Source organism: Lissotriton helveticus, chromosome 5_1, assembly GCF_964261635.1.
Source record: "Lissotriton helveticus chromosome 5_1, aLisHel1.1, whole genome shotgun sequence".
In the NCBI taxonomy this organism is placed as follows: Eukaryota; Metazoa; Chordata; class Amphibia; order Caudata; family Salamandridae; genus Lissotriton; species Lissotriton helveticus.
This window is the reverse complement of record NC_136065.1, coordinates 1,285,033,798-1,285,058,772: the sequence shown is the minus strand read 5'-3', so window position 1 is coordinate 1,285,058,772 and position 24,975 is coordinate 1,285,033,798. Positions and strand designations below refer to the sequence as shown.

The 24,975-nt window shown below is 44.6% G+C and overlaps 1 protein-coding gene across 2 annotated transcripts in view; it reads left to right on the top strand.

Moving 5' to 3' along the window:
• LOC144755317 (alpha-1,3-mannosyl-glycoprotein 4-beta-N-acetylglucosaminyltransferase C-like) overlaps positions 1 to 24,975 on the top strand; it is a 221,357-nt gene that overhangs the window by 99,688 nt on the left and 96,694 nt on the right. The window contains exon 2 of one of the 2 annotated variants that reach the window (XM_078644117.1): positions 3,736 to 3,786. The exons of the other annotated variant lie outside the window; for it this stretch is intronic. Coding sequence (XP_078500243.1) covers positions 3,736 to 3,786 — 51 coding nt within the window. The remainder of the gene's footprint in view (positions 1 to 3,735; positions 3,787 to 24,975) is intronic. 2 annotated transcript variants of the gene reach the window in all.

Here is a 24,975-nt window from a genome sequence, read left to right as displayed (position 1 = left end):
GATGGACAGGATTCTTAGAATGGAAGCTCCCTACCGTGAAAGTCCTTTTGGCGTGGGCCATAGTGAGGTCAAGTTCCACCCACGAGCACTCCACAATGAAGTGGCCCCTCACACTGAGACACAATGATGTTGGCAGTGCGGGCAGATACACATTGAAGTGGCCCAGCCTCACTGAGGCACAATGGTGTTGGCTACATGGGTAGTCCTTCTGAGAGCGATTGCAGTAGTTTAGGCTTCCATTTTTACATGGTACGCTACCACATGGGACTCACTGGCACATTTCAACTGCGTTTGACCACTGCAGTGGCACAGCTTTTCCAAGAGATCTCCTTCTTAAGTGGTTCTTCCAATACTTCACCACACAACTCAGATGTAGGCACCACAGTAGGTAGCTTTCTTTGGGCTTCTCCTCTTGGCAGATGCTTTGCAGGGACACCTCCAGTGACCCTGTCTCATCTGAGCAGTCTACTTCTCAAGGAAGATATTCTGCAGCAGGTTTCCTTCTTCTGGGATTATGGTTCACGCCCCCTTGGGAAGCTCTCAGTCAGGGACTCTAGAAATAAATCTTAGAAGTACTCCTACACCATGGTGAATGCAGCCTCCCTTGAGCATGAGAAGTCCTGAAACATTTACAGTCGCATTACATATGCCCTGTGCAATAATTATCGCACATGACAAGATGACACCACGGTGTTCGAAATGTATCCTGTGTGATAAGTATCACCCATTACAACTTCTGCCTGCTAACTGGAGCTTAACGGGGATTTGGGTGCTCACTGAAACAAAATCAACTTGTCTCAGTATTATCTATTGGAAAGATCAAGGAACAATGTCATGTAGCGTGGGCAGGGATGTCCTGTTTTGAACCAATGGATGCTGTGTTTAATTGTGCAATGTTGAAATTCCTTCAGAGGTTTTGGAAAAGGGCTATGGCTAAGGATCTAGTGGAAGTAGGGGAGAAGGGACCAGATTTAAGAATCTAGTTTGCACTGTTGTGTGACCTGCAGCATAATTGAGGCCGTAGTTTCTGTACTGTCAACAGGTCCCTTTAGCCTAAATTCACTCAGCACAGGGGGTCGCTCCCCGGGGGGAGTCGAAGAGGCATAAACATCACTAAATACCATTTGCTTTTGAACCTTGGAAGACCCACTCAAATTACTTGTCCTGTAACTGTCCTAGATTTTACAATGAGCATTTGCACTTTAATTTCCACAATGGCCCAAGCATTTTAATTGTTGCACTTGCACCTATATCCACACTGTCTAGAGCAATTTCTAGGGGAGGTAGGTGTGTGCTTTTTCAGGGAAGGCAGAACACTTTTAGGTACATTTACTCTAGTTTTAGGAAGGCCTACTAGAACTAATCTTCTCTGCCAACTCATACACCGCAAAGTGCATTCACATTCTAACCTGCACATTGCTAAAGGGAATTTACCTGGCGAAATCAGGGCCGGGCTGGCCGTAGTGGGCACCAGGCATTTCCTTGGTGGGTCGCGAGGGTGGAGGCTGGTTTTGGGCCCCTGGGGGCCGTATTGTTACCGGGGCCGGCAATATCGGCCCCCTGTAACAAAATCCACCAAAACTGGTCCTAGCAGGGAGCTCGGCTGCACCCCCGCGCCCTTCCCCGGGGGCTGGCTGAGCAGTTTGCCAGGGCTTGTTTTGATTCCGAGTCCGACCCTGGGCGAAATTACACTTCAGATCCTAAGTAGTTTTATGCACCTTGCAGGGAATCGCATGTTGGGGAAAGCACTAGCACTTTAATGACACCACTCTCTCCCTGAACAATGGATGATTGTTTAGTGTGGCTGTTCTGCGGCCAAAGTAGAACTTACTATGAGCACATGCACTTTAATACCGCTCTCCCCTTGGTATTCAAAATCCTATGCATTAGCTGCTAAGCCTCAGTGCATATATGTTCATGGGGCCTACTATTTAGAGCAGTAGTGGAGGTAGAGGGGTCCCTCTCTCAACTCTGCTTAATTAATACATGGGTAGGAGGCTTATAAGCTTTGCATGTGTTATTTTAAATGGACTTACAGATAAATGATGTACACAGCCATGTACTCCTTTATGGAGACGGTTTGGATGTGAATGTTTTATGGGTTTTATAATGTGTTTAATTGAGCATTACATTTAATGGTGTTTATAAATCAAGTAATAAAGGTATTAACACTTGTCTCAGTATTATGTAGGATATATCTGTCCCACTAACAGTGGCGGCTCGCAGAGATAACGCTGTGGGGCAGGGAGGCGGGCGGGGATGGGTGGGGGGTAGTGGAGTCCGACATACGACGGCAAAGGTAAACATAAATAAATAAATAAATATCTGCCGTCGTATGTCGGACTCCACTACCCCCAAACCTGCCCCGCCCCCGCCCGCCTCCTCGCCCCACAACATTCCCTCAGTGAGCCACCCCTGCCCACTAAATTTCAGCAGGTCAAACTTGCCAAATCGAATGCAGGAGCTGCAGATTTTGTCACACCCAATATTTACCAGGTGTGATAAAATCCCTACTGCTCAAAATTCCAATGTGTTTGGTAACAGAAGTTGCTAGCACATATCTAAATTATACAGAGCACTACGTGGAGGCCTCCTTATAATCTTTATGGCGTTATGGGCTGTTCTATGCTTTATACAATCATTCCAGGCATCTTATAGTGATTTAGGGTCTCTGCACACAAAAGATTTCTATAAAATACCACAATTTGGAGTATTGGCTCCAGCCAAGTCAGACGGTCTTTATTGTTGAGGTAATAGCAGGAAGTGGGATCTAGGAAGCTCTCTCGCAGCACGACCTAAAACAATGGCACGCAGAGGAGGAGGAAGCCTCCATACATGCCAATCAACTAGCTTTTGTCTATAGCCGCTCTGGGGGAACAAAAGGCAGTTCATGCCCAGGGATTACTCTTTGACTTCAAACACATGTACAAGCACCATCACCCATGCCCTTCTCTTCAAGTCTCCACCATTGGTGGCCCAGTTGGGACTTTAAGCATCCAACTGACATGTGCACCTTGAAGTATTGAAAAGCATGGTTGGTGCCAGACAAGATTCCTGCCTTTGCAGTTCGATTTAGTTTTAGCTAGACCATGTCAAGCTTGAACAGAGAGAAGAGTGAATCTGTACAGGGCACCACCCAAATAAAATAAGCATTGACCCTCAGTGAACGATAGTCATCAAGTGGAAACTTCTCCAAGTATGGTGAAGGGTCCAAGTAAAACTAGGAAGCACTCAACTGGACTTGGTGTAGTGGTTGGTCCTATTGAGGATGTCCATGGTATGGTTTTGAGGTGCTTGATGAATGGGTTGAAGGCAAAAGGTGTGTATGATAAAGGTTCCACAAAATTGCTTTGGCTGCAAAGGGGATCTTCGACAATAGTTGTATGTAGTCTTCTCAGCAGCACATCACTGAGCTGGTAAGTTAACCGTGGGTCACCTACCACCTGTAATCCTGACCCTTCCACAAAATAACAAAATGCAGAGGCGCGCTAGGCAGATGGAATTTCCTGTAGTCTCCTTTCAATCCTATGCTGCTGTTCAAGGTAGAGGTTTTATACAATGAATTTCCTTTGCACAATATGCAGCCTGAATTAAAAGTAATTAGAATTCTGTACATTTACAAAATAGTATTCCTGATTCAGCCATTTCCTGCAGAAAATATACATTTTTATAAATGTATGTAAAACATTTCTATGGTACTTCTGCACTTTAAATGCATTCACTTATCTTACACAGAACATATGGAGTCGCTACCATAGAAAGGATACAGATGAACAGCAAGGAAAGGTGAGAAACATCTCAATATTACCGCAACAGAAGTGTAACTCATAAAAAATAGGACAATCGCAAGATGAATGAATTCAAGGATGACTTCAGATGGAGATGGGAAAATACTTTTCAGTATTTTTTGTAATGATCAGGCATTCAGTTGGGTTCTTAGCAGAGCCTGCTTGCCATCCTCAAAACAAGGGAAGCTTTGTATTTCGGAGTTTCCAGGTGTGATGTGTCTTTATTCCTGAGGTCCCGCTATCACCAGAGGTGAATATGTCATCGGGCAGACAAGGCAGATGCCGCAGGAGGAGTACTCTGAGTGTCTTACATCAAACTTTAAAAATAATTCTGGCCTACATTGAAAGCCAATGGAAGTCATTCAAAACTAGATATGGTCACATTTTCTCCCATCAGAAACTAATGAGGACCGAAGTACACCAACCTGAGGGGCTTTGCCAAAGCCTAGCCAAATTTTGAGTAGATCATGGGCTGCTGTTTTCAATTTGTTCGGGGTCAGAAGGTATTTGCGTTTCATAAGTGAGTGCAGAAAAATGTTGGCAGAGTGGGCAAGCTTGTTGTTATGAAGGGACAGTGATAACGTGTTAAGTAAAGTGAAGCACAGAGATTTTATCATTGGGGAGAGGTAAGGATGGAACCTATCTAATATGAGTTCTTCGAGTAGTGCAAGATCAAATTTGTCATTGAGCTTCGATGTGGTGTGAATGAACTCTATATTTTGAAGATTTATCATAACAACGTTGTTATCCATTGCCGTATTTTCAGGATCGGAGGGATATAGCGTAGTGTCTTTTCGTTTTATGGGGAACAAAGTTTTAAGGAAAGTTCCTCATCATACCAGACCACTGGTTTATAGTGATTCCAGAGCATACTAAAGAAACTAAAGGGTGATGGATGGAATGTTTACATTAATTTCAATCACCGGTAATTACTCAGAGCCTCATTCCAGTCCATCTCAGTGCCACTCTCAACCGAGGCGAGGTATGTGGAAATCAATGGTGGTCCCCCTCCAATAGCAATAGTCCAGTCCACACTGCCAGGCTAGGTCCAGTACAGGTGGGAATACAAGCAAACTCGAGAATGGTTTCGTCTGCCAATGCAGAGTTGAGATGTTTTATAAATCAATTAAATACTGTCAGATCGAAAATTGAACATTGGGGACACTGGAATTTATTGTATTGCTACTCCAATATGTGATGGCCCACTTTAATCAGCTGTTCTGTTGGGCGGGAAAATAAAAGAACCAGTTCAGGATATGATTGTCCGGGGAAATTCTCTATTCCAAGTTCTGTGTTCCAGGTTATTGAATAATTTCACAGACTTAAGTTATCGAATAGGTCAAAAAGGCAGAACGTCTCTATACTGTTGAACGTTAGAGCATTCTTTGTAGAATTATGCAAAAATTGCAAACTCCATTATTTTCATTTATGTGCAAAATTCCTTACTAAATGTTGAAAAAATGTGTTGAAAAGGAATGAACTTGGAAAGGGACAATGGATCTTTGGCACACTGCATGCCAGAAATATACTTTTGGGAAACAAATAAGCAGTATTACATCTGTTTACCTACTCTATTTTCATTTTCTACTGTCTTCTTTCTTTCTTTGTTGCATTCCGTCTTTCTGACCTACTTTCCTTCATTTGTATGGCTGTAAATGGTTAGCGGTGTAGTCGTAGTGTTGTAAGTGCTTTATCTAGCACTGGTCTCTCAGAAGCCTTCTGCATCTACTGTAGACGTCTCTGACTTCATGGTCACACAGTTTTGAATCCTTTCAGGTTGACTTGGACTTTCAGGTTGATAAAATAAATATGAGCTGGGTAATAGTGAACATCGGTTAATGAGTGTGAAGATATCCTAGGGGTGTATGTGGGCTTTACCTGCTATGGTACTGTTTAGTAAACGGCAACATAAGAGCTTTTGAGCCGTTCCAGTGGCATGTTTGTGTCTTAGTGTAGGCCTATTTTGGACAAGTATTTCAAGAGGATGGGGTGCTCTGTGTTAGAGTCGTGTGTGCCAGTGGCCTAACAATAGCTTCCGCAGCCCCCGCGGTGGAGGGCCGCGAGCTCCAAGGGGCCCCTTTCGGGATTGTGCACGGGCCCCTGGCCTGAGAGCTCTGTACTGTGTCCAGAGGTTCTGTAGCTTAAACCTGAGCCTCCTCCACATCATGGTTGCTGGAGGTTTAATCTCTGGTGGAGCCACATGCATGTGATAGTCTTATGCACACCACGAGGCCTGAGATGAGTCTTAGTTGCCTAATGAGGGTGAAGAGTTGTAGCCTCAGTTTGAGCCTTGTACATATACTCAGACACACGCCAGTGGTGGGTTGTACCCTGCATATACTTCTACATGCCCTACAGCCCACGCTGCTCCCTCCCTAATCTGGCCGAGCCCCTGCTCTGTGCGCCTCATGATCTTCACCCTTCACAAAGCACTTGGACACCCAAAGACTTCTAGCAGTACTGGAAGACACGCTCATATGAGGCAGCTGTCAGAGCACCAGCAGGCTGCCAGTCTACTAACTTATTTATGCACGTGTTTATTTATTTAGGTGGCGGGGATGGCGCTGCCTCCTGATGTTACACACACCCTTTTCAATTCTGTGCCACATAGTGCTTGAAACGGGTCAATCAATAAAGGGCTGAGCTCCTAGCCTGATCCCCGCAAAACCCTACTAAGGCTCACAGGCGAACAGAGGCTTGAGGTAAACACCAAGCAAGGAACAGTAAACTCAGGAGCATATGTACAAGCCCCTATTGCCACCACAACATCACCTATATTGACGTTGTGGTGGCGATAGGGGCTGCGCCTTATGTACAATATAGCGTAAAGCTACTTAACTTAGCTTAACGCTGCCTTGTACATAAGGCCCCCTTTCACGCTATGGTTAGCATTAAAGGAGTGTGCAGTGGGTGTTGCGGTGGGTGTTCCACAGCAACATCCATTGATTCTGACGCTGCCCCCTAAGTACAAGGGTGGCGTACATAGGAGGCAGCACCAAAATTATGACCAGGTAAAAACTTGTCTTAAGATGGCAAAACGAGGAGAAATGCATTATTTCTCCTCGTTTTTGCTTTTTCCATGCGTGTGCTGCCCTGTGCAGCCCACATGGAAAAAGCAAAATGCCATTCTTTGTTTATGTAAAGGAAAGTGTCCTTTCCTGTACATAAACAAACTTTTTTTAAAATGCCATTTTGTCACTTTCATTTGTGCTGCATGAAGCAGCACGCATGAAAGTGACAGAATGGCATTTCTAGGATTGTTTATGTGCAGGAAGGGACACCTTCCTACACATAAACAATCCTCCCCTGCACACAGACACCCTTGCAATCTGGTACAAGGGTGCCAGCATTGGTGCTAAGTTGCAGGGCTGCACCACATTCTTGTAAATATGGTGAAGCCTTGCGTTTCAGAAGTGGAGGAGAGAGGCGTTAAGCCAGGAAGGCTAACGCCTCTCTCTGCCCCTTCCTTGTACATATTCCCCTCACTTCTTTATTCTCTTTTGGTACACAGTGATTTGTGTCATGTACCATGCAGCTATACACGTGACCTACAAGGCGCACACACACAATGAAGGGGAAGGAATGAGTACAGGATCTTACTGGATTTCAGTAGTCACATCAAAACCTGTTTATCATAATGTAGCAGAAGAAATTGGTCACTGTTTCTTTGTGTGACAAAGACAAGTGTCAAGAAAGGATTAGCTGTCACCATTAGGTGACACAAAAATTTCAACATATTTATATAATGTGTCTATTCGGACTGCTGTATATTAATGTAGTATATCCGATAAGTTGGTCTTGTGTTATATTCACGGGCCTTGCTATTAAAGTAATGCAAAAAAAATTGATATGTTCCTGCCATTTAAAGAGCGTAAGGATGCCTTCTTCAGGACTCACCGCTCAATCATTGGGTTCAAGATGATCCTGTGCCCCAACTGTATTTGCATGATGCTGCAAGGAAACACCTAAAAGCACAAAAAATGCACAAAAAAGCCACAATGGCAGCACTTTTTTGATATGTTGACTCTAAAACCTTTGAAGGCATGTTTGACTTCTCATTAAAAAGTAAACCATTGTCTCTGCGTTTCTAGCTCCTCCCTCCTTTAAAGGTCTTCAATGTGCTTGGGTACTTCAGGATTAAATTATCAAAGCAAATGCTGAAAGTGCAAGGCAATACCATGTGTAATCTGTAGTGAAAATGTTAACCAATAAAATGCTTCAGTACATAGGATGGTTTCTAGCACAAATGTCAGTGCATAATCGTAGCTGTAATCTCTGTATATTTTTCCATGTAGCATCACTTATAATGCAATAAATATCTAGGGGCCCGATGTAGGTCGGTCGGTAACGGCCGAAAATCGGTATTTTCGGCCGTTTCCGACCGGTATTCAGTAATCGGTATGTAGGGACACATTATTTTACAGATTCGGTAAATTTACCGATCGGTAAATTTACCGAATCTGTAAAATACCGAATCGGTATTTATACCTATTCGGTATTTTTGATATGTAGGTGGGACTCTTCTGAGTCCCACAAGCCTTACAGAATCGGTATTTTACCATGAAATCCAACTTCATGGTAAAAAACCGATTCCGGTGTGCATGCACATGTGTGCATGCACACCTGTGCCATATGACAGGCAGACCTGCCCTTAGGGCAGGTATGCCTGCCACATGGCCCCCGAATCTTTTTTGGGGGTGCTAGAGGGTGTCAAAGTGACACCCCCTGCACCCTTGTCAAAATCTGTATTTACCGATTCGGTAAATACCGACCGGTAATGCCCCATTCATTCCTATGGGCTTCAAAGCCCATAGGAATGAATGGGCCATTACCGGTCGGTATTTACCGAATCGGTAAATACAGATTTTTACCGATTCAGTAGCAGGAACATCTGGATGTTCCTACATCTCAACCCCTTAGATTTACCGATTTTTAATTACCGAATCGGTATGATTCGGTAATTTAAAATCGGTAAATCTATTTTACCTACATCTGGGCCCTAAGTCCTTAGTTTTTTCATGTGTTCACATTGGGGCATATTCACAAATGTAAATGTTATTTTATTCATACGTTTACAACCAAAAATGCAATTTTTATGCCTGTCAGTAATCCATAAAGGGATTTATGACAGGTGTAATTCGTTTACTACTGCAAATTGTTCTGCCATGAGTGCAGAGAAACCTGCAGTACGAAATCCTTCTCTAAGGGTGCAAATTGGGTGTTTCATGGTGTGGTTTACTCAAAGTTTGGAAACTTCCGCTATCATGTTCAACAGTGGGCATTCTCAATCTCTTCTCTGACACTCTTTCACCCTGGAAATTGATCCAGCCAAAGGATGCAATTGAGTTAAGGATTGAGGTTTGAGATTTGCCATAACTGGCAAATTCTAATTACTTTTAGGTTTTGTTATGTAGCTTTAAACTACTTCATCTGTGCTGTTTCAAGTGAATTTCAGAAGAGGTTTTTAAACATATGTCAGTTATTGCAGCCAATGATGGACAATGACTTCACTACAACTGTAGTTTTTCAGTGAATTTCTGTTTTTTTGTAATGATAAACTACACACGAATTCTTTGAAATTATTCCCTTCCCTGCTGCTCATGGTCTCCTCCTTGCAGAGCGGAAAAGAGAGAAAGATAGTGGGAGAGAGAGGAAGGATACATAATGGGAAAGCATGGAATATGGAGTATGGTCCAATGTTGCCATTGAGGGTTTCTGCTCACATCAATAGTCACAAAGCGAAGGCCAAGCGAAGTGGCGTGTAAATGGCACCTGAGACCCGATATGGATCATATTACACATTATGCATTTTTAGACTACATGTTAAGTTTGGGTAGTTAATACGAACAGAAACATTTTAGTTACAAATATTGAGGTAAATACTGGACTGGACTGTTTGGTTCTCTGAAATAAAAAGAAGATACCACAACATAGTCCACAACACAGGTCATTAAGGTGATTAAAGTGCACATCTGGATGTCAGCCAAGGTGATATGTGCATCAAAAGGTTAACCTTGGGCTGCCATCCCCACTCTTTATGATTCCCTTATCAGCCCCATCTTCTACCTGAGATGTGTCCAGACTCCTTCCTTGTGATCTCTCACTGAATCAAAGAGCACCCTTTAAAGTGTACAGGGGGAGTCTCACTCGACCTCCTCCAATGTATCCCACCCAGCTCACAGAATGCAGCAATTCACAAATCTGTCTGGGGGATTCCTCTAGCTTCTCATGTCTTCATCATGCTGGTATAGGCCTCCCAAAATGGAACCCAGGGTCCTCCATGTAATGTACCATTCTGGCACATTTGCAGTCGGTGTATGAACACAGTACACAAACTATCCAGCACTCACACTGCATGCACTGCTCAGTACTGTAACCTTTCTGTGTTGCCACTTGCAAGCAAACATACAGCCATCATACACATTCACCATGCGTTCTGCACAACACTGTACCCTTCTTGAGCTATACTCCTTTCAGGAACACATACATCCAGTACATGTGCTCGCAATGCACACACTGCACAGCACTACATTTTTCATGTACTGTGCCTCTCGCAGGTACACATACACCCAGTGCATGCACTCACCATGCACGCACAGCACAGCACTGCTCTATCACTGTACTCTACCCTTCCCAGGCTCACATACACCCAGTGTAGAGTCACCGTTCCTGCATCGCACAGCACTTCATATCTAACTGATGTAGGCCAAGGGTGAGGTAAGCACACAGCAGTGGAACTTTAAACAGTGAGTGAGCCTGTAGGCTTTACTCCAGTGACAGATTAAAAAGAGCCTGTTCAGTTCTACTGATCACTACACGGTATGCTGCCAGGACAGTGCTCATGCTGCTCAACCCATAGTGAAGGCAGTAGCCTTCCACCAATATGAGGGTAGCATTTTGGGTGCCCCTCCCGGTCCAACAAGACCGTAATTGGTGAGACAGGCCTATGTAATGGTGCATACTCATGATCCATGTTTGCCTATGACAACTTGGATCAGCATTAGGGATCCAGACATCAGTACAGTTTGGCGCTCAGGGCAGAGGTACACATTCATTAACATGAAGAAAGCTTTTGCAACCCAAGAGTGCAATGTGCACTGACTGGAATTGAATTATTTATTTTTGATTACCTTTCATGAATAGATTGTTGAAAGTACTTTCATCATTCCCAGTCACTGCTATTGGCTTTGCCACTGTCAGCACATTATCAAAGCATCAAACAATGACAAAACCAATTCCAGCAACCACCATGGAGTGGGAAAGGTGAAATGGGGGCATGCATAATAGTCAGTGGACACAAAGCGGGACAGGCAGGGGAGTAATGGATGAGCCAGGAGGAGTATGAGGGAAGATAGGTTGAGGGAAGCAACTAAAAGTCACCAACAAGTAACTACACTGAGTAACAAAAGGGCAGGGATCCAATAAAATGAAGGAAAACGCTGAGGGGGAGGAACAGAAGAGCAGGGGGTGGTAGATCAACACAGAGTGTGGTTGTGAAGTGGGAAGCAGCACAGATGAGAGATAGATGAGGAGATAAAAAAACACTTCCATGGAGAAAAGAAAATAATAGTACTCTGAATTAAAGCAGTGGAAGGATACAATTCATACAATGAAAAGGATGGTAAAGACACTGCTGCAGGGGAGGGGCAAACACAGGAAGGGGCAGGAAGGGAATTGAATAAGAAGCTAGCAAACAAGAGTGACAAGAAATCCAACCAGCGGCAAGCAGTATGCTGACCCAAAGTCCACTGTTAAGTATTGATATTGCCCTCAGTAGATCTTCGACAAGAGAGGTACAACAAGACAATTCCATTATCCCAAAATTAGCCTAGCCCTCTTTCTCTCTACCTGCTGAGCTCCGGTTTCTTTTGTAACAAGTAAAAACTCTTAAAACCATAAAAGAAAAAGAATGGTGTGGAGATATTGCAGCTTGCTAGGCTAGTGCAGCTTCAACTCAAAAAAGTTTGCAAAACTCACTTGTGTAACAATGTATCCGTGCTATAAACCTGCAGCATTAAACCAAAATAGTAGGGGGAGAAGGTTACAGGGTGATAAAATGTCCATTACCCAACTGTCTGGGGACACCACCCACAAGTGCTGAAGAGGGAGTGACAAGTAAATGTCTCCCCCCCCCCCCCAAAACAAGCATCTGCAATGCAATAGGTCTCGCATTTACGCGAGTTTAAGGTAATGGCATTGTAAATGACAATGCCTTTTATTTATTTTTTAAAACCCAAAACATAAATAACAGGCATTGCCATTTACAATGCCAATAGCTCAAAGTGGCATAAATGCGAGACCTATTGCATTGGAAATGAAATTTCAAATTCTAATTATATGTATAAGATGTATTTCTGTGTAGCACTTGATGTAGTATTTGTGGCACTACAAATAAAGAGACGCTTTTATCAATTCTACCCTTACTTATTTTTTCCCTTGTGGCAGGTTGAAAGGCTGAGCTGTTCTAACTACTGCCTCATACTCCCGGGAGCACCGGGATTTGGCAGCAGGACCTAATTTCACTGGGCTGTGCCGGAGGCTTCGTGCCAACGGTAGTTTTGAAGAGCTGAACACTCTGTTTTTTGGGCTCGAAGTGGGCACAATTCTGAGGCAGGGCGCGTCCACATTCGAAGCAATTACTTTTCAGTCAGACAGTCTTTGGGTTTGTGCTTTTTCAGCTGAAAATAAATCACCTTGGAGCTGCTTTTTTGTAATTAAAGTCACTCATTTGTATGTGGGAAAGCTCAGTGGGTAAACACATCTGCTGCAAATATTTGCTTGTCCACTGACGATCATAAGTTAATGTACTGGACTTTGCCTTTCATCCTTCTAAATTGGATGAAATTCATTCTTCTAAGTTGGATGAAATAAGGACCACGTGGAGGTGGTGTACAGTAGTACTGTTATGTGTACATTTCTGGTGTGCTGCACAGCCTCAATGTGCTACGTGTCCAAACTTTGTTAAACAGTAATCAAAGCAAATTTTTGGCGAGTAGCATGCTACTCCGGAACACCCAGTACTCTGCACACATTGAGGCAGAGTACCTCACCTGGGAGGATATACTCTACATTGAATTGCAGACACTGATGCAGACTACCTTACCTGGTTACAGCCTCTCCTCTGCTTAGAACTGCAGACACAGGGACAAGGTGCCTAAACTAGAGGAAGCCATTCCTTTGCAGGGTGCCACAATCATTGAGACTGAGTACCTGACCTGGGAGACAACTAATCTACATTGAATTGCACACATTGAGTACCTCACCTGGATAGAGCCTCTACTCTGCACAAAACTACCGATACTGGGGCAAGGTACCTCAGCTAGGGGAAGCCTCTCTTGAGCAGGGATCTGCAATCCTTGGGTCAGCGTACCTCACCTGAGAGAAGACACTCTACGAGGTTGAATTGCACACACTGAGGTAGAGTACCTCACCGGGTTAGAGCCTCTGCTCTGCTTAGAACTGCAAAGATTGGGACAAGATGCTTCAAATACAGGAAGACTTCTCCTCTGCAGGGTGCCGCAATCCTTGGGACAGAGTACCTCATCTGGAAGGAGACACTGTACATTGAATTGAAAACATTTTTGCAAAGTGACGCAGACTGGCATAAAGTCTCATAAACTATTTACTTTCCAGTGCAACACTTTTTTTTGCACTGGAGAATAGCCTTAAAGCAGTACAAAATAATGCCTTGTACTGCTCTGCACTACTTTGAATCATGGAGCATGCCATGGGTGTTCGATGGGCATTCTCATGCTGCAACTCACGGTTTTATCTGCACGTTTCCACAACCTTGGGATAGAGTACCTCACATGGGAGAAGACTGTTCTACACTAAATTGCACCCATAGGGCCAGGGTGATGTGCTGCGCTTCTGGGAGCTACAAACGCTGGGACAAAGAGTGTTGCCAGAAAAAAAAACATGTATTTCACTCAATACCGAAGTCATTGGTATGGGACATCTTACCTGGAAGGACCCTCTCTCCTCGTACATCATTCCAAACACTGAGGCATTGTTGGTAACCTAAACAACGGGGTGCTCAGTCTAGAACTGCAAATAAAATGTACTTGGCAACAAGTCAAAGCCTCTGCTCTGCACAGAATTGCAAACATTGAGTATATTACCCTAAGGAAGTGTTTATTACTCTGTTCTCAGCAGAAGTTCAAATAAAGTGGCAAAGTATGTCAATGCATGATGCCATGGGCAGTGCTACAATCACTGGAGCAAGAAAGTCACTTAAAAGGGCATCTTTTTGCTGGTCTGCATACCTCGACGTTTTCTGTCCCACGTGGATTTCTTCTTTTCACGTTGACCTGAATGCCCCTTCCAGATGCATCCTTTATGTTGCACAGCCTCACACACCGCTGACGACACGAGCGCTTTAAGGAGAAGGCTCTCTTGTTCATACACAGAAACACAGCGTGTCTGTGGGTGGACGGTAGTTCCCCTGCCATATTTCCAGGAGTTCCTGTGGTACTGGTGGCTGACATGTCTCCCCATCTCGGTGTGACTCGCCTTTGTTGTGAGCTTCAGAGGCAGTATGTGAGTGGGTTAGGTGGGACTAGAGAAGGCTACTCACCACATGACTTCAGGAGAATATGTTATGTAATCCCATGTCACCCAATGCCTGCCCACGCTACATTATGCTCTGTGTGCTATAGTATGCCCTGCTATGCTATGCTATGTTATGCTCTGTGTGTAAGTCACCTGGCCACGTTAAGGTATTTACTTGGAACCCCAAACAGATTATAGAGGCTTTGGTGGTTGTCATTTAGGAAATATGGTACAGATTCTGACGGGTGCCCGGCAGCAAGGAGATGCAGTGGTGCCCCTGCTTTTCTAGTCACAGGGAAAGGCAATAGAGCTGCTTGGGCACCCACACCGTCACCAGCACGAGGTCGAGGGAGGGTGGCTGCAAGGTGGGCAGGAGATGATAGCAGGAAAGATGGAGCATTTCCTACCAAGATGCTGCCGCGCCGCTTAATCCAGAGTCAAGTCCCGTACATAGGGCATGAGAGCCTGCTGCGTCACCACGGATCAAGGTTTAAAAGAGGAGTAAAAGGCACATTGTTCCGTAGATTCCGCTGCGCCGGCTGTGTAGTATACATAGACTTCTCCTAGAATTAGTTGCTTCAAGAAATGAGCACGGATGAAGGAACGGGTCCGAGCTGTGTAAAGCGCTTGATCGTGGTTTGGAGGTATGTAGATAACCATAAGATAGGGAAAATAGTGTGCACCCACTACATAACGCAGACCGTGTTTCACTGCACGTAAATGGTCCAGTCGTTATGAGCGGTCACAAAAGGAGACAGGGCACTAACAAGGAGGGGATTAGATGCCTCCTATTGAATCGGAAGCCAGCGTTTATCAAAAACAATGCCACCAGCCAATGAAAAATATTGGCAGGCTTCCACACCACTTTTAAAACATACCCTAATACAATATGCCTCGCAGAGCGAGCAGCGCATGCGCTGCATTGCTAGGCGAGACCTGAAAATGTTGTGGGGTAGAGTCAGTTGAGTTTTAGTCTGAAAATGGTTGTCAATCAGCAAGTACTGTGGTTGTGTTTGTGATCCCTATCAATGTCTACTAAAGATGCCCTGTCCAATAACAAGGAATGAGGAAGTTACCGTTTTAAAGTTCAGTGTTTTGTTTCTAAACCAACGTTGCCGCATAAGTGAGGTTCCAGTTCGATCAGTGATAAACTGGTTTATACTGGATGAGATGGCATGTTAACAATATATTTTTAACAAGGCGAATTTTCCATCCAGATTCTTTTTTCCTTTTTTCGTCCACCACCCGCCCCGACTTTTTTTCTGCTGGTTCTCCTTTTCTATAACGTTAAAGTAAGAAAGGCAGACACACAAAAGAGACCATTGTCAAAGCATCACAAAGCATGAATAGGCATAGCACTACATCTCTGTGCCTAGATCATTCTGTGTAATGGTAATGTTATTACAGGAGCCATACCTGCTATGCAGCCTTTTCTTCAGAAAGCCAGTTAGCCTTCAGATGTTGTTTCCTGTTGTTTGCCAACATCTCTTTAGATTAGATTACTAAGCGATATCTTTAGTGTATTAGATCCGCTTTTGTAAGTACTTTCCGGGTGCGTTCTTTTATTTGTATCCCAGTATACCAGTTTGTATACCAGTTTTGTGGTTGCTAGTCTCATAATGACCTGGCATGTGCTTGATGATCCAAAAACAAAGATTGATTGATTCAGTAGACCAGTGGGGGGAGGGTGTGTGTGTGTGCATGTGTGCGTGTGTGCATGTGTGTGTGTGTGTGTGATATGCTCCTGGGTCCTCTCTGGGTGACTGTGCCAGTGAGGGGCATTTGACTTGTGCTCACCCTGGTTGGCGTAGTGTGCCCAAAGTAGCTTCAATGTATGTGTACGTACAATGTATGGTCACAGTTCCTGGTAGCGAGGGAGCTTTTCAGGGATCCCTGTACAAACAGTCAAAGGCCCAAAGGAATTAGGAAATATGAAGCATGCAAGGTTAGCAGTGCCTCCCAATCACCAGGGCCTGCATAAGGAACCACATTAGTATAGGTCCTACATAAACATTTCAGATTGAATAAGAACGACACTGCAGTGAAACAGGAACAACATGAGTAAAAACATGGATCACCAAATAGATCAAACATAAAATAAACAAAGTCATATGCCATAAAATAGCCATTCTACCGAATTGGATACAAATGACTTTATTGAATGCTAACAATAGAGAAAAATTAATCATTGGTTTTCACACTGGTGCACTGTATACCGTCATCGGGAGGCACTCCTCCATAAGTCAGTCTGGCTGACTCTAGCCTCTACGAGAGCTGGAGCACATCCTGTTCCACATGTGTAACACATGCTATCGGGGCATACTGTCATACAGTGACTAAACAACCAGTGTGCCTCCACCCTGGTTGTTGGGCCAGAAAATCCACCATTGTGGACCGTATAAAAGAAAAAAAACACTCAGCTAAAGAACTGCTTCCGTACTCTGGGATAGTTATAGGCAAGCTCCTGATGGAGCAGGACAAATAGGATGAAGAATAACTAATGCCTTCCGGAACATTGGGCACAAATGACTTCCTAAAGAGTACACCTACACGCTAATACCTTACTTTTTCAGTTCCTAATCACTCACTCACACTGATGAAGTAAGAACCCTTCTCTCCTTCCATCATGTTCGGTAGCACCTCCTCCCTACCTGACAGAGTAACCGTAGAGGTGTCACAAACCCACTCTATGAGTGGAAGCGCGATATATGTTAATGTGGCGTCTACATTGTACAAGCAGGTGTGGCCTCTCTTCTCCCGGAAGCCGCTCTATAGGGCCACCTAAATGATGAACGAGGCCTCAAGTTCATGTCAGGAACGTATGAGCCTAGTGCAGTATCTGTGGACAAAGATGTCCCTCTGTGCCAGAAATAGGATCTCACTAAGATCCTTCGACTCACCCCCAGAGTTTGTAATCCTTGGTGGTGACCCACTGCACGTCTCCCATGCCCTGCCTATGCAAGAATTTGGTGGACCACGTCTGAGAGCTCCATTTATTGGTAAGTGCAACTCATGAGGATGTAAATCTGACTTAGACAGCCCCAGGGACCCTGTATGTCGCATGCTCGAAGAGATCTATTTTCTGGCTGTCCATAACTTGGGTTTCTGTCAGTCCGATAACTTTTTTTCTTGGACAAATGACTTGGGGACGTCAGGTTCCCTCCAACAAGTAGGTTGTAGTCTGTCTGTTCCATACCACACACATCTGGCTTCAAAGGGCTGCCCATGGGCACTGCCCTCAAGCATTTTACCTGTCTTCTCAGAGACAAGCTCAAATTAACAGCAACTGAATTATGTAAAAAAACACTGGGACATATTCACACAGGCAGGTAATCAAACAACAGCAATCTGGCATCAGGCAACCTAGAATGAGTTACTTAGGCATCAATTGCATAATCCTTTCCTCCTGGAGGAGATACAATGTCAGCCTTTTCCAAGACCTCCAATGACGTGGCTGCCCCTGTTCTGCTGGACACTCCACCCTCAGTAGCACATTTTCCTGGCTCGACTCTCACAAGTGCCTGTAGGGGGTTTGGACGGACATGTAGAGCCTGCACTACAAGCGGAACATTGAGAGAGCTCAGAGGAGCGGGTAGCTGTCAAAAAACGTGAATTAATAGTAGCTGATGAAGTTTACTAAAATAAAAGACCTTTCATGAAACTTCTCGGCATTCGTGACTTTATCAATACGAGTGTCACACTCCTAATTAAGGACACTTTACTGGACGCCCTGTTTTTCCCCCTTTAGAGACAGTGTTTCTTTGAGTGTACCTTACTTAGGGTGTCATCGATTCTGCACAGGGTCTGCTAGCGATCACTCGCACTCGGATGGTTTATTCTGCAGGTGGAGAGAAAGCAACGTATTTCGCCTTTTCACACTCCTCATTGCAAACAAAAACTCTGTGGCAAATAGTGGTCCCGCAGAGCTCAACGTTTTGTATCTGTCCTGGGAGAACTAGTCTAGGCAACATGTAAGTATGCACAGGGCAAGGCAAGTGTAAAGTTAAAAGACGGCATGTTGCCCTATACTGGTTTGGTAATGCATACCTCCCCCCCAGCGTTAGGCCTGTTGGTGCACACAAGTGATAGGTAGTTCTCTGATGCAGCCGCGGTGCGTCCATTGGGGCGTAGGGGCGTAGCCCCACTAAGCCTGGACACACCGTGGCAACTGGCAAGCTATAATTCATTCACATACATAATAAAATTCACAATAATGCGCCAGCGCCACAGCGCAGTGCTTCTATTAGTACCGGGACACGGGGACAGGCAACAACGGTATGCGGTGTGGAATGCGCAGGGGGTGGGGGCGGGGCTGCTGGTCTGCTGCAGCTTCAGTGACAGTCTGCAGCAGGCCAGCAGCACTGTGCGCATGAGAATGTTAGGGCTGTGACTTGCCTGAGCATGCGCAACAAACACCCAAAAAGTTCCGCAGTGAGAGAGGGTCCGAAGGGGCCGGGGGTGCTGCTACAGTCGGGCCCCGGGGTTTACATAGGGCTTCAGGGCGAGTACTCAGTGTGACCCCCCAGCCTATCCTGGAGCTGCATGCAGCGCCAGGATTGGCTGGTCCACGGCGCAAAATCCACTATTGGATGCCGCGCGTGGGTGGGGGAACCCTGCTCAGCACTGCATAATCATGGCCAATCACTGTGTGACTTCAGCATGAAGCCATGCAGTGATTGGCCAAATTCGGGAGGACGCGCGCGCCGTGACGTCGTTCTTAGTAGTAGTAGTTTGTTCTGTGTCATCGTCGCCACGGCCCACGTGCAGAGCCAGCAGCAGCCCAGCCAGCCCAGCAGACGTCCGACGGTCCACACCACAACAGTCACGTCACAGTGACAGACACAGTATTGAGGTGCGTGCTGCATATAATGTTTTCAATTCGGCTGCGGTCCGGATTTATTTCTGTTGCGTGTCGCAGCCTGTAATATTAATAAATTAATACGGGCCAGCCATTTTACACTTCAGACATGCTGCTGTATGGGTATTTTGCAAGGCGTGGGACTCGGGAGACTGAAATCTATCTCATATATGTTGAAGGTTTTATTGCACGTTGCTTCTTTGCACATTTTAACACACAACACACACTCAGAAATGTGTTACTTTACAATTCCCTAAATTGTGCTCATTTTGGTCCCACTCAAAGAAAGTACAATGAATTCATGATAACAGCAACTTTCCCAATAGCATTTTGATTTAAATCAGTACACGTTACAGGATAGCGCAGCGCCTCAAATTATCTCAGGATGAAAATTAAAACTTTTCAAATGAACTCAGATGTTACTTTCAATTAACTTGTGTGATTTTCTGTGAAGGATTCAGGTAACAGAAAACCTGACACCTGTAAAAAGCATTGTCGCCACTGAAATGAAACCTAACTTTTAAGAGAACGCTGAGATCAAAAGCGATAATTAACAGACCCTGTCTCTGTCACAACGTGTGTTGTGCCACAGAATATGTGCCCGGGAGCCTAGAGTATGTGTCGCTTGTCACTGGTTACCAGATTGGGCATCCCATCATTGCCCGCGAAGCTCAAATACACCCTTGGCTATCCAGATAACACTTCCTGGAGCCATGCCTGTATTTGAGGGAGGAACAGTAGATGCGTGGTCTCATTGAAGTTGAGTGAATGTGTTTCATGTCATATTCTCAGGCTTGAATGTGTGATCTACGTATTGAATGCACTGTGTGGTGCCCAACCCTCCCTCACATGCCTGCAGTTTTAAACTCTCTCCACCACCAAGACCACCACCTCCCTCCCCTTCAAGAAAAACTGAAATGCTTCACAAACCCAAGGGGAAAAGGAGTCAATACTGGACATTCCACATTTACATCCAGGGGCATCATCAACTACCAATTTAGCAGCTTAAAGGGTGGGTGACACTAAGCAGTTCTGAGTAATATGAAACATGTAATTGTTTGTTTATAGCTGATCTTAGTTTGATCAGAGACCGCTAGTTTCCAAAATGATGCTCATAAATACCACTGTAGGAGAGCAGTATAAAGACTTTATGAAGCGATGGAACAAATGGCACAAGACAGCCTCAAAGGAAGAAAGATAAGTGGGGATGAGAGATGGATAGATGGGGTAAGGGGTGGACTGGTGGATGGATGATTGGTTGGATGGGCAGAACAATGGACGATGGATGGAGAGAATAAGTGGATGGATGAAGAGAAGGATGCCTCAATAAAGAGACTAATAGTTGGAAGGATTTAAAAAAGGAAGTATGGGTGAAGATAGAGATGCACAGGCAAAAGCATGAATGTATTGGTGAAGAAAGGAAGAATGACAGCTACAGAGAAGGAAGGATGGGTGAACGAAGGGCAGCAAGAATAAAGAACTATTAGAAAAATTACAAAGGTTATCAAAGGAGGACGGAAACTGATAGAAAAAGAAATATGTGTCGAAGGACTGAAAGGACGAAAAAGACTGAAAGGGTGATGGGGCAGGAAATATGTTTTAGAACTCCCTCAGGGGAAGCTCTCCCTCTAAGCCTGTCTGGGGCATATTTTCTTTTTCTGGCTACTCCCTTGTTTACATCAAATATTTTTCCTCTGTAATAATATCCCTGTACGTGCTTAATGTACTTAAAAAGGCAGCCTAGTGCATGACTTGTAACATTTTAGAATGCATCATGTGTGATGTTTCAGAGGATTTTCTATGCCTTTAGAGAGGCAAGCTGCCGCGCATAACTATTAGAAGATATCCATGAGCTGAATAATGGTGTTTAAATTACCATCAATGTCCATGAAGTCTTCCTACACACTCCTTTCACATTTCCATTTTATATTTAAAATGCATTACCTTAATCAGTTCAGTTTGCGCCTTAGGCAAGACATCATGGCTCACATTAGAGGCTTTTACAAGTGTGAATGTATGAAGCTCTGTGGTTATACTGAATAAGCAGCTACCTATGTTATGCCATCTATTAATGTAATAACTGCACTTTCACAATTGCTTTATTAACCTTCCTGCTTTCTCAAATTTGCTTGAAAATGCACGATTTGTCTTCTTTTTTTTCAAAATTTTCTTGGGCGGGTAACCCCCCCAAACACCACTTTTGGGGTTCAGACTCGCTCGCTGCGCTCGCTCGCTACGGTGCTGTATTTAAATCACTTTGCGCCCCACCACTTTCAAATGTCACCCACCGCCCCTGCTCTGATGATAGCAAGCAGGGCTGAAGGACATAGGACACTCTGATGAGGAGAAATGACGCGAGATGCTAGGGCTGACACGGGATGCCAAGACATACCAACAATGGACAGGCTGTTGAGTGGCTGTGGCTGATGATGTGAATTTGGTTAAGGGACCAGCTGTATAGTGGTTGGTGATAATGATGTAAGTTTGGTTTAGGGACAGGCTGGGGCTGATGATGCAGGTTGGTTAGGCTAACAACCACACCGTTTATCTGCAGCGGGGCCGTGTGCAGGACTCCTGGTGGGGCAGGGACCCACACATAAAGCAGAAAAGACAGCAGTTGCAAAGTAGGGAGCAGTTAATCCTACAAAGTCTCTTGAACTAGGTCAATGAGAGAGGTGGCCATTGAAATAGAAAGGGTCCTAATCTGGCGTGTTCTCTGCTACAGAAAGATGCCAGCTCCCTCCCTGGCTAACATCAAATGATTAATGAGAATGCAAAGCAAGGTGGTGCTTAAGGCTTCTGACAGATCTAGAAGAGCAAGCATGAAGAGGAAGAAATCAAATCAAATGCCTCATTCCAAAACAATAGCAAGATGGTTTCCTTTCACCGTCTGAATGATAACATGCTCGCCAAAGGTCACAGAGAGAGTTATTTTCGAAAAACCAACCCACTGACATGCCATGACATTGACTTCTGTGTCCTATCAGGTGCTTCCCCCTCACCTCAGGTGACAGTGACCCTGCTGTTCTGTTGGGTGCAGTATCCAGAGCTAGGATAATGTTCTCCTAGATCAGTTCTCTAATCACCCCCTTAGCCATCTCCTCTTTTATTTATTTATTTTATTTTGAAAGTTTTATATAGCGCGAACAAGATCTTTGCAGATATCAGAGCGCTTTACATACGAAGGGTACAGCATGTGAGTAAATAACAATTGGGGTGGGGAGGGTAAATGCAGGAGCGTAGTCAGATAGATACATCAATGGTGATACAAATAAAAATAGGTGGTAGCGTAAACAATCAGGTAAGTCAATAACACGAGTCATACAAAAATGCAAAAGATCAGTAGAACAGGATGGTTCAGCATTTGTAAAAATCTTCCCTAGTGATAATTCAAGTGTATTTAGCCATGAGGATAGCCTTTACTTCTTTCTTAAAAAGTATGGTGGAGGAGATGAGCCTGGTTTCAGGGGGGAGTGAGTTCCAGATCCTGGGTGCCATTCCTGAGAAGGAGCGTTTATAGGTTTTTTCCTTGCGGAATTTCTGGGGCTTTAGCAAAAGATTGTTTGTGCCTCTAGTGTTTCTGGAGCCTCCAGAAATCGTCATCTTCTGAGCGAGGTATCTGGGTGAGCTCAGGTGGACAGCCTTGTGCGTCATGCAGGCGATTTTCAAGTGTATTCTGGCTTCAAAAGGCAGCCAGTTCAGCGATTTCAGGTCAGGGGAAATGTGTGAGTGTTTTTTTGATCCAGTGATGAGTCTCGCTGCTGCGTTTAGAGAAGCTCTTATGGGTGCCGTAGTAGTTAGGGGGAGACCGCAGAGGGCGATGCTGCCGTAATCTATTCGAGGGATGACTAGTGCTTGTACCGCAGTTTGGAAATCTTTGGCTGGAAGGAAGGGTTTGAGTTTCCTTAGGGTATTGATCTGATAGTTCGCACCCTTAGTTGTTTTGTTGATGTGTTCCTGCATGTTGAGGTTGGTGTCAAGTGTTATGCCTAAAGATTTTGCTGAGTCCACGATGGTGGGCTGAACATTGAGTGCCGTTAGGTGTTTAAGCCAGATTTGAGCGGTAGTGATCTTCGCGGGAGGTGAGATCAAGAGGAACTCTGTTTTAAGAGCATTGAGTTTGAGATGATTAGCAGCCAGCCAGGATTGGGTGCTACTGATCGTAGAATTCAAGAGCATAATGTCTTTGGGTGATTGTAATTTGAGATACAGTTGGGTGTCATCGGCGTACATGTGGAAGTGAACATTGGATGCTTCTAGCAAGGTGGTGAGAGGCTCCATAACTAGGTTAAACAAAGTTGGGGAAAGGGAGGATCCTTGTGGGACGCCTAGCGATACAGGTATTGGCGAAGACATCAAGTTGTTACTCATGAATTTCTGCGATCTGTTGTGTAGAAAGGACGTGAACCATTTGAGCACAGTTCCAGATAGACCCATTCTTGTATTTAATAGTTCGAGTAAATTCTCATGTTTGACGGTGTCGAATGCAGACGAGAGATCAAGAAGGATGAGGAGGCAGGTAACATTTTGATCTAGGATTTGAAGGGCGTCATCAATTATGTGAGTCATAGCAGTTTCTGTACTGTGATCTGCTCTGAAGCCTGATTGATGAGGGTTAAGTAGATCAAACTGATTAATGTGTTTAGTCAATTGTACTTGTGCGCATTTTTCCAACAGTTTGGCTAGATTCGTAATATTGGTAATGGGACGGTAATTATTTAGATCAGAGGGGTCGGCTGTAGGTTTCTTTAGTAGAGGTGTGACTTGTCCAACTTTAAGGGCGTCGGGGATGGTCCCTTGTTGAAGTGAACTGTTAATAATTTTAGTCCAGAGTGGGAGGAGCGACGGGGTAAGGTCTTTGACAGCGTTAGCAGGAAGGGGGTCCGTGAGGTGATTGGCTGGTTTCACAGTGCTGAGCAGTCTACCAATTTCTTCTTCCGAATAGGTGGCAAAGGATGACCATGTGGCATTGTTTTTTGGTTCAGTGGGTGCTGTGCAATGGGGTTTGGAGTAAAGACTTACGTCAATGAGGAGATCGTTCTTTATGTTATCGTTTTTTTGGATAAAGAAAGAGGCGAAGTCTTCACAGGAGGGTGCTTTGTCCACAGTGCTGAGTGGTTGGGGTTGTTCCTTGGATTGTGTTCTGATTAGCTCAAACAGCTTTCTCGGACGATTTTTGGCTTGGTCGAGCTGACGGCTGAAAAAATCTGATTTAGACCGTTTTATTTTCCTGAAGTAGGCATTTCTCTTTTTCTTCAGAGCTTTTAGGTGCAGTGCGGAGGGAGCTGATCTCCAGGTGCGCTCTGCCATTCGCATAGCCCGTCTATCGTCATTGAGACTCCCGTCGTACCAGGGATTGGACATTTTTGTGGAGGCTCTTTTTAGCTGCATAGGTGCAGCTTCATTAACTATTGAGGTCATAGCGTTGAGATAGTGATCAGTCAAAGCTTGGACATCCGTGACGCCGGTAGGAGGAAGTAGGAGGTTGCAGCTGTTGGGGGGTAGAGAGTTTGGATTGAGTTTTTTCAGGTCTCTTTTCCAGACTTTGGGCTTGAAGGATTGAACCGGGTTAAATTTGACTTTTTCCTTGATGAAGAATGTGACAATATGATGATCTGACCAGTCACAGGGTTGGATAGATTCAAGTTGGATAGAGTCTTCTTTGGAGATGATAAGGTCAAGGATAGAGCCTTTCTCGTGGGTCGGGCTGTCGCATATTTGGGTGAGGTCAAGGGCGTTGAGGAAATTTTTAAGACTATTTACCACTGCGTCATTATG